This window comes from Poromitra crassiceps, assembly GCF_964638095.1.
Source record: "Poromitra crassiceps genome assembly, chromosome: 21".
Classification (NCBI taxonomy): Eukaryota; Metazoa; Chordata; class Actinopteri; order Beryciformes; family Melamphaidae; genus Poromitra; species Poromitra crassiceps.
In genome coordinates this window covers 20,604,544-20,614,543 of record NC_139638.1, presented here as the reverse complement: position 1 = coordinate 20,614,543, position 10,000 = coordinate 20,604,544, and the positions used below count along the sequence as shown (strand labels likewise).

The 10,000-nt window shown below is 48.2% G+C and overlaps 1 protein-coding gene across 2 annotated transcripts in view; it reads left to right on the top strand.

Annotated features, from left to right (window-relative positions):
* The window catches only part of ccbe1 (collagen and calcium binding EGF domains 1), a 60,739-nt gene that overhangs the window by 44,255 nt on the left and 6,484 nt on the right, over nucleotides 1-10,000 (top strand). The window contains exons 4-8 of one of the 2 annotated variants that reach the window (XM_083657651.1): nucleotides 548-682; nucleotides 1,489-1,626; nucleotides 6,036-6,142; nucleotides 8,578-8,683; nucleotides 9,984-10,000. The exon at nucleotides 9,984-10,000 is cut by the window's right edge and continues 123 nt beyond it. In XM_083657651.1, coding sequence (XP_083513777.1) covers nucleotides 548-682; nucleotides 1,489-1,626; nucleotides 6,036-6,142; nucleotides 8,578-8,683; nucleotides 9,984-10,000 — 503 coding nt within the window. Of the gene's footprint in view, nucleotides 1-547; nucleotides 683-1,488; nucleotides 1,627-6,032; nucleotides 6,143-8,577; nucleotides 8,684-9,983 lie in introns of both variants that reach the window. The other variant, XM_083657650.1, reaches the window with a different exon arrangement.

Sequence of the window (10,000 nt, the reverse complement as noted above, 5' to 3'; positions counted from 1 at the left end):
CACTTGACTGTCTCTTGTTTGAACCTCACTGACATGGTAACAACCCGTGTCAGAAGTCAACGGCAGCCATACACTTTCCCTGCTATTTAGAATTTAAAATCATACACTTGATGCCAAATATGGGCCATTTTTGTTCCAACGTTTATACAACATTGTTCATTATGTTTGATTTAATAATGCAATAATTAGCTTTTGCAAACAGTATAAATTGAATAGATAGATAGATAGATAGATAGATACAGTAGATAGATAGATAGATAGATAGATATAGATAGATAGATAGATACATTAGATAGATAGATAGATAGATAGATAGATCGATCGATCGATCGATCGATAGATAGATTGATACATAGATAGATAGATAGATAGAGATAGATTGATTGATTGATTGATTGATACATAGATAGATAGATAGATAGATAGATAGATAGATAGATAGATAGATAGATAGATAGATAGATAGATAGATAGATAGAAGGACAGACGGACAGACAGTTGTGTTTTTGTGTGTGTTTGAGGTGCCCCATTCTGTATGTTTCTGCAGACTATGATGTGTGCGCTGGCGCCCCCTGTGAGCAGCAGTGCACGGACCATTTTGGTCGTGTGGTTTGCACCTGTTACCCCGGCTACCGCTATGACCGTGAGCGCCACAGAAGCCGACAGAAGCCCTATTGTCTGGGTGAGACCTGGTACAACACTTGATACTGATCATATATTATTTTAAATGTTTTTTCCCCTTCTTTTGCCAAATATACTGCAATACTAATTTAGATATTATTTATTTATTTATTTTGGATATGGTGAGGGAAAAGAGCATAAAAGAAATATAGGCAAGAAAATGCCAAAGAATAGACTTCAGAGAATTCAGAGCGAGCATACAGCAAATTCTCAAGCTATATACATTTATATTTTATATATATTATATGTTTGAAAAGAGGAAGGTGACAGTGAATATTTGTCAAATCCTACCCCTTGTTTTTATATCTATAAGCCTAATATGAATGCAATATTATAATATAATAACATGTTATACTAATAAAATATGATATATGAGATGTGCATGCATACTCTACATACAAGTAGTGTAGTATTCTGCATGCCATCAATTCCTCACTACAGTTATTGCACAGATTAACTCCTAATAAATGCTGACAGTTCATTTTGATACAATTCACGGACTAAATTTTATATATAAATGTCTTTCTTTCTTTCTTTCTTTCTTTCCTTCTTTCTTTCTTTCTATCTTTCTTTCTTTATTTCTTTCTTTCTTTCTTTCTTTCTTTCTTTCTTTCTTTCTTTCACTTGCTTAACCCCTTCTCTCTCTCTCTCTCTCTCTCTCTCTCTCTCTCCCTCTCTCTCTCTCTCTCTCTCTCTCTCTCTCTCTCTCTCTCTGTCTCTCTCTCTCTCTCTCTCGCTCTCTCTCTCTCTCTCTCTCTCTCTCTCTCTCTCTCTCTCTCTCTCTCTCTCTCTCTCTCTCTAATGCAGACATCGATGAGTGTGCGAACAGAAACATGTCCGTGTGCTCTCAAACCTGCATCAACGCTGTTGGGAGCTACAGGTGTGAGTGTGAGAGCGGTTTCTCCCTGGAAGAAGATGGGAAAAGCTGCACCAAGGGGGAGAGAGGTGACCATTGTATTTTTCCGTTGAACATTCGTCTCTTTCTTCATCACCAGAGGGCACGTGTGACTGCTGTGTGGAGGTGACTACACATTGGTGTGACTGCTGTGTGGAGGTGACTACACATTGCTATGTGCTGTATGTAATGAAGGCAGAAGCTGCTGTGTGGAGGTGGCTACACATTGCTGTGTGCTGTATGTAATGAAGGGAGAAGGAGGAACTTCCAGCACAGACACCTGGTAGTCATTACACATCCTGGCTCCTTGTCCATGTCAGAATGCTTCTGGCTCCCAAATACTCATGCTGCTACCCCCTTGACTCCTGTGGTTTTTTTTTGGGATTTGCTGGATGCATTTGAGACGAACATCACAAATGGACCAGGAGATTTAAAAAAGAACCCGGTTCGGGTGTCAGTGGAGCGGTCACGGGCCCAGGTTGGGTTGTCAGTGGAGCGGTCACGGGCCCAGGTTGGGTTGCCAGTGGAGCGGTCACGAGCCCAGGTTGGGTTGCCAGTGGAGCGGTCACTGGCCCAGGTTCATTTGCCAGTGGAGCGGTCACAGGCCCAGGTTGGGTTGCCAGCGGAGCGGTCACAAGCCCAGGTTGGGTTGCCAGTGGAGCGGTCACAAGCCCAGGTTGGGTTGCCAGTGGAGCGGTCACAAGCCCAGGTTGGGTTGCCAGTGGAGCGGTCACAAGCCCAGGTTGGGTTGCCAGTGGAGCGGTCACAAGCCCAGGTTGGGTTGCCAGTGGAGCGGTCACTGGCCCAGGTTGGGTTGCCAGTGGAGCGGTCACTGGCCCAGGTTGGGTTGCCAGTGGAGCGGTCACAAGCCCAGGTTGGGTTGTCAGTGGAGCGGTCACAAGCCCAGGTTGGGTTGCCAGTGGAGCGGTCACAAGCCCAGGTTGGGTTGTCAGTGGAGCAGTCACAGGCCCAGGTTCGGTTGTCAGTGGAGCGGTCACGGGCCCAGGTTAGGTTGCCAGTGGAGCGGTCACTGGCCCAGGTTGGGTTGTCAGTGGAGCGGTCACTGGCCCAGGTTGGGTTGTCAGTGGAGCGGTCACGGGCCCAGGTTGGGTTGTCAGTGGAGCGGTCACAAGCCCAGGTTGGGTTGTCAGTGGAGCGGTCACAAGCCCAGGTTGGGTTGCCAGTGGAGCGGTCACAAGCCCAGGTTGGGTTGCCAGTGGAGCGGTCACAGGCCCAGGTTGGGTTGTCAGTGGAGCGGTCATGAGCCCAGGTTGGGTTGTCAGTGGAGCGGTCATGAGCCCAGGTTGGGTTGCCAATGGAGCGGTCACGAGCCCAGGTTGGGTTGTCAGTGGAGCGGTCACGAGCCCAGGTTGGGTTGTCAGTGGAGCGGTCACAAGCCCAGGTTGGGTTGTCAGTGGAGCGGTCACAGGCCCAGGTTGGGTTGTCAGTGGAGCGGTCACTGGCCCAGGTTGGGTTGTCAGTGGAGCGGTCACTGGCCCAGGTTGGGTTGTCAGTGGAGCGGTCACGAGCCCAGGTTGGGTTGTCAGTGGAGCGGTCACAGGCCCAGGTTGGGTTGTCAGTGGAGCGGTCACAAGCCCAGGTTGGGTTGCCAGTGGAACGGTCACTGACCCAGGTTGGGTTGCCAGTGGAGCGGTCACTGGCCCAGGTTCAGTTGCCAGTGGAGCGGTCACAGGCCCAGGTTTGGTTGCCAGTGGAACGGTCACTGACCCAGGTCGGGTTGCCAGTGGAGCGGTCACTGACCCAGGTTTGGTTGCCAGTGGAACGGTCACTGACCCAGGTCGGGTTGCCAGTGGAGCGGTCACTGACCCAGGTTGGGTTGCCAGTGGAGCGGTCACTGACCCAGGTTGGGTTGCCAGTGGAGCGGTCACTGACCCAGGTTTGGTTGCCAGTGGAACGGTCACTGACCCAGGTCGGGTTGCCAGTGGAGCGGTCACTGACCCAGGTTGGGTTGCCAGTGGAGCGGTCACGGGCCCAGGTTCAGTTGCCAGTGGAGCGGTCACTGACCCAGGTTGGGTTGCCAGTGGAGCGGTCACTGACCCAGGTTGGGTTGCCAGTGGAGCGGTCACTGACCCAGGTTGGGTTGTCAGTGGAGCGGTCACAAGCCCAGGTTCAGTTGGGAGTGGAGCGGTCACGGGCCCAGGTTCAGTTGCCAGTGGAGCGGTCACTGACCCAGGTTGGGTTGCCAGTGGAGCGGTCACTGACCCAGGTCGGGTTGCCAGTGGAGCGGTCACTGATCCAGGTTTGGTTGCCAGTGGAACGGTCACTGACCCAGGTCGGGTTGCCAGTGGAGCGGTCACGGGCCCAGGTTCAGTTGCCAGTGGAGCGGTCACTGACCCAGGTTGGGTTGCCAGTGGAGCGGTCACTGACCCAGGTTGGGTTGCCAGTGGAGCGGTCACTGACCCAGGTTGGGTTGTCAGTGGAGCGGTCACAAGCCCAGGTTCAGTTGGGAGTGGAGCGGTCACGGGCCCAGGTTCAGTTGCCAGTGGAACGGTCACTGGCCCAGGTTCAGTTGCCAGTGGAACGGTCACTGACCCAGGTCGGGTTGCCAGTGGAGCGGTCACTGACCCAGGTCGGGTTGCCAGTGGAGCGGTCACTGACCCAGGTTTGGTTGCCAGTGGAACGGTCACTGACCCAGGTCGGGTTGCCAGTGGAGCGGTCACTGACCCAGGTTGGGTTGCCAGTGGAGCGTCACGGGCCCAGGTTCAGTTGCCAGTGGAGCGGTCACTGACCCAGGTTGGGTTGCCAGTGGAGCGGTCACGGGCCCAGGTTCAGTTGCCAGTGGAGCGGTCACTGACCCAGGTTGGGTTGCCAGTGGAGCGGTCACTGACCCAGGTCGGGTTGCCAGTGGAGCGGTCACTGACCCAGGTTGGGTTGTCAGTGGAGCGGTCACAAGCCCAGGTTCAGTTGGGAGTGGAGCGGTCACGGGCCCAGGTTGGGTTGTCAGTGGAGCGGTCACAAGCCCAGGTTGGGTTGTCAGTGGAGCGGTCACAAGCCCAGGTTGGGTTGTCAGTGGAGCGGTCACAAGCCGAGGTTGGGTTGCCAGTGGAGCGGTCACAAGCCCAGGTTGGGTTGTCAGTGGAGCGGTCACGGGCCCAGGTTAGGTTGCCAGTGGAGCGGTCACTGGCCCAGGTTGGGTTGCCAGTGGAGCGGTCACTGGCCCAGGTTGGGTTGTCAGTGGAGCGGTCACTGGCCCAGGTTCAGTTGGGAGTGGAGCGGTCACGGGCTGGAGATTTGCTACTTCCTCCCATGAGCTTGTCTTCATTACTCAAAGGTTGACTGCAGCATTTCAGGAGAAAGAGCAGAGTGAGAAAGTAGGACACATTAGGCTGTTCTTGCTGTGTGTCCTGCTGCTTTGTAACTTAGTGGAGAAATATACTGTCCAGACACTCTCACTCAGCCATTACATATATATATATTCATACACATTCTACTCCAGTTTTGTTTGCTGAAGATTTATATGTTTTTATGTGGTTTCTGAAGAAAGAGGGACATTGTGCGTGGGAAATCCGGAAAGCAGTGAAGTGACCTTGCAGTGTACTTTGAGTTATGTCCGTTATCCTCAAATGCTGATGTTTAAATCTGGGGATATGCTGAATGTCTCAGATGAAGCCAGCTGTCATGCTTGAGTCCTGTACAAGCCGGTCCCCTAGGCCCGGACACATTTATTACAACCATCTCCCTGTGTAAGTCAAGGATGATAGATGACCCAGAGCCCTGGAGGTCCCGGTAATGACAATGTTACTGAGTGTAGCTACGCTGTGTCAGTCACTCAGTCACTAAACAGATTGCAGGTTCTGTTGCTGTCCCGTGGAGGGATTGTAACAGCCCATTAAACTGCTCATCACAGCAACACTTAGAGGTTTGTGTATTTTTGAATGAATGAATGAATGAATGAAAATGTATTTCGAACGTTAAAAAAAGGAAATATACATGTACACATATATACATATAATAAAATAAAATAAGAAATAAAAACAGAGCAAAAAAAACAAAATAACTAATAAAATAGTCATGTCCAAAAAGGAGTAGGAGGAAGTAGGTGGTTGTCTAGTCCTACCCCTATTCTCTAATATACTCTGTTCCAGAGTTCGTCATAACTAGACTAAATTTACATAGATAATTATCAACATTATAACACAGTTACTCAATCAACAACCTATTCATTCATGAATGTAAAAAAAAAAAATGTATAGAAATTTTCAATTACTGAAGATGGCAAAATAATTGTTCGCATCATGAAATGGCAGAAATACTGTAATATGGGTTTTTTGTTCCTGTTAATAGCCCACGTTTACTTTAACAAAAGACTTCCATATATGACGTAAATATAACTGTGATATTTGTTTTCTTAGTAGACAGCATCTGGACATCTGGATTGATTCTGTTTTTTGGGTGATTTTGTGAGAGGAACATCTCTGTTTGATTCGTCTCCCAGCAGCACGTTTCTTTGGGAAGTCTGACAACATGTTGAACGCTGGGACCTGCTCAGCCACCTGCGACGATTTCCACCAGATCAGGATGTCTGTCTTGCAACTTAAACAAAAGGTAAAGGGCACAACATAACAACAACATCTGCAGCATCCCGTCCTAGGAATGTAAAAGGTAATCTGTATAAATGCATCTTTAATTACTTACCTTTGACACATTCTTTATATTTTTGGCATTTGCACCATTTCTCTCAGCACAGTTATTAACACTCTATGGCTAACACATGGCCCCAGAGAGGCCCCCGATGAGTATTAAACCCACCTGCTTGATTTAGCTGAACGTGCACGACGGTTCAGTTTAGTTATCGCCTCCTACAGAGCTGTCGTTCTCGCCAAAAGAGTTCATACCTGACAATATCTCAGGAGCAACATCGGGCAAGCATTTACAACTCTCTCGAGATGCTTTACATCACGCTGTTTTTCCAATAGAAATATGACTGAAATAATTTCAGTCATATTGTTGGCTAGCGATCTGTATGAAACTCAGCAGTGGGGTAACATTGCTTGTTGGCTAGCGATCTGTATGAAACTCAGCAGTGGGGTAACATTGCTTGTTGGCTAGCGATCTGTATGAAACTCAGCAGTGGGGTAACATTGCCCTGTGTGTAATCGCAGACGTGAGAACACTCGTCTGTCAACACTGGCACTCACCACCTCCCTGTAACAGGATATAACGCTTCCAGCTGTGTGCTCTACTGCATGTGCTGCTTCAGCGATACTAGTTCTGATACCCGTTGGAGCATGCAATCACTGTCTGTGTGTGTGTGTGTGTGTGTGTGTGTGTGTGTGTGTGTGTGTGTGTGTGTGTGTGTGTGTGTGTGTGTGTGTGTGTGTGTGTGTGTGCGTGCGTGCGTGCGTGCGTGCGTGCGTGCGTGCGTGCGTGTCACCTGCTGGCTGCTGTGGGTGGTGCTATGACTAATTGGCTGTTTTATGCCATTTAATTGGCCATAATGATCAAATAAAAATAAGAAATCTGGCCCTGTCATCGTCTGCTTGGGACCTCTGCCGATATCGGTGTCAGAGGGAAATGAAACAGAGAGACATACATATAAGTATTATGCAAAAGTATGATGAGAATGATTTGGCCTTTGGATTTCATTGTTTTCATATCATCGGAAGGTCACAGGAAGGAGCTTGGCTCTGGTTATTATTAATTTACGAACACAGGTTGGCCTACCTGTGGTTCAGAACCCCCAGCCCCAAGGTTACATCAGGCACTGAGGCTAGCATAATGCATACTGATCAGCAGGTGAAGCATGACCCCCACTCTGTGTGTGTGTGTGTGTGAGTGTGTGTATGTATGTGCATGCGCGCGCACACACACACACACACACACACACACACGCACACACGCACACACACACACACATGTGCATGCTTGTGAGCATATGCCAATAATATATGTCTGTGCACACATGAGTTCTGACCTGTAGGCCCTTCCGACATAGGGAGGTGTTTCAAGTGTTTCCCTTTGGGATTTGTCAGATCCAGATAATGTTAGACACACAGATCAAACAGAGGTTTTCACACGCATGCCAACGTACAGAACAGAGCAGGATCGTCCCAACTGGACGCTGCTGAATCCAGCTGCCTTGCAAGGTTAGGATCGTACCATGCTGAATAATGCAGAGGGGTTGCCTTGCCTGGCCTTCCATCTGTCTGGGTTACAGCTTCTAGCCTACTGCAGATGCAGAGGCTTTCATCCTTGGCAGGGTTTATGATTTTAATCTAATATAATTTGTCTTGAAGTTGGGTCCTTTAACATGTAATTTTCTTGTCCTATTGCAGACCTTTATAAATCATGTTCAGTTTGTAAAGCTGCTATCGGACAGACAGACAGACAGCCAAATGACAAAATGCAGAAAAGGGGTGTCATCCCATAAGAGATTATTTCTATATTTTGACATGTTTATTTGGCACTTCATTCATTCATTCATATTTGTGACAGGGACTGGTGTTTTGGGTAACACGTAGGCAAAGGTATTTTTTTTTTATAGATTATGAAAGTGCAGATTGTAAGTTTCCAAATCAATCAAGTGTCGTACGTTGAAATCTGAAAATAGTTGAAGAAGATATTTGAATTTTCGTCGGCTCCTAAGTGGAGCATAGGGACAGATACAATAATGATCAACAACCAAATCAATCATTTTTCACTCACACAGCAATCACATGACACTAACGGCCTTGAAGTTTCTGTAGCAAGTGGGTTTGTACAGGGTGGGGTTGCTAGCCCCACGCCCCCCATTCACCCTAACATACATGTATTTGATGGTGGGAGGAAACCCACACGGACACGGGGAGAACATGCAAACTCCACACAGAAAGGACCTGGGACGGCCCCGGGGTTCGAACCCACAACCTTCAGGCTGTGAGCTGACAGTGCTAACCACTGAGCCACCGTGCCGTCCGATTTCTCGTTTGCCTACCATGTCACATTGACTTCCTCATTGACCTGTTCCTTCTGTCATGCTCTTGTATCCGTTCTTGTTTAAGATGGCCATGCTTCCAAACAATGCTGATGTCCAAGAGCAGATGACCAATGAGAAGATCCTGACACACTCATTCTTAGCAGGGCCTCCTGGTCTCCCTGGTCCTCCAGGTAAGACACATGAGGCTAAATATCAGGGAAACAAGTCTAGGCAAGCCTAGTTAAGCCGGACCCCCAGACTGCCACTGAGTGTTGTGCAAGTTCACAGAAAGAGCTAGCTCCAAGTTCAGTTCACTCACCTTAAAATGAAACGGTTCATGTTCATAGTTCACCATTTTGAAATTTGAACTAAACGGCAGGATAAATCTGGGTGGGGAAAGTGAAAAGCAGCGCTTGCCCCTCCCTAATTACCACCACTGAGGTGCCCTTGAGCAAGGCCCTTAACCCAGTAGCTCCAGTGGAGCTGCTCAGTGGCCAGCAGATCAGACTGTGGTTGTACTGTTCAGCTTCCAGGTATGCCCATACTGTAGCCACTAACCCCACCCACCCCTCAAACCCCTCTCTAGCACCTTCCTATCCCTATGACCTCCCCCCACCCCCAACACCACCCATATCCCCCTAGTCACTAACCCTACCCACCCCTTGAATCATGGCTCTCTAGCACCTTTCTATCCCTATGACCCCACCCCCAACACCACCCATATCCCCCTAGTCACTAACCCTAACCCACCCCTCAAACCCCTCTGTAGCACCTTCCTATCCCTATGACCCCCCCCCCCCCCACCCCCAACACCACCCATATCGCCCTAGTCACTAACCCCACCCACCCCTTGAATCATGGCTCTCTAGCACCTTCCTATCCCTATGACCCCTTTGTTGTAACAAGGGGGTTAGTTCAGATATCATTCATAGCCAAAAAAACACACGATGAAAATTGTTTTTTTTTATGACTGTTGACAGTATTTATGGAGTGATAAAAATAGATCCCCTCTGTAAAAACCTTTGGCTCTTTGGACGTGGCTTCAGATTTCTGTTCTGGAAATGTATGCAAATTGGTGCATATTTATGCCCCATTTTGCACAATTAAACATATTTTCAGAAAACTTGTAATACAAAAGATTATTGTCTTAATGTAAGTAGTTAATTGGGGAAGTTTCATGGTGATATCTATTAGTATAGTTTAGTAGGATCATATTACGGTATGTCATTTTCAAACCTTTCCTCATAGGATTGCTTAAGACTTTTTCTCTCATTTAGAACAGATTGATGACAGATAAATCAGTTGAGTTTGGTTGTGTTACAATTAGTGAGAGGTTGACCCAAATTGTGTGGTAAAATGGCTGGACTAACCCCAGGGTGCATTCAGCCAACAAAGGAGATAAACTCCTCTCATGAGCATCCTAAAGCACCTTCAAATAAAATGACCTAGTTGTCCTTCATCCACTGATGTCAGCTTTGTTGATGATTTTAGGGGACCCAGGACCAGAG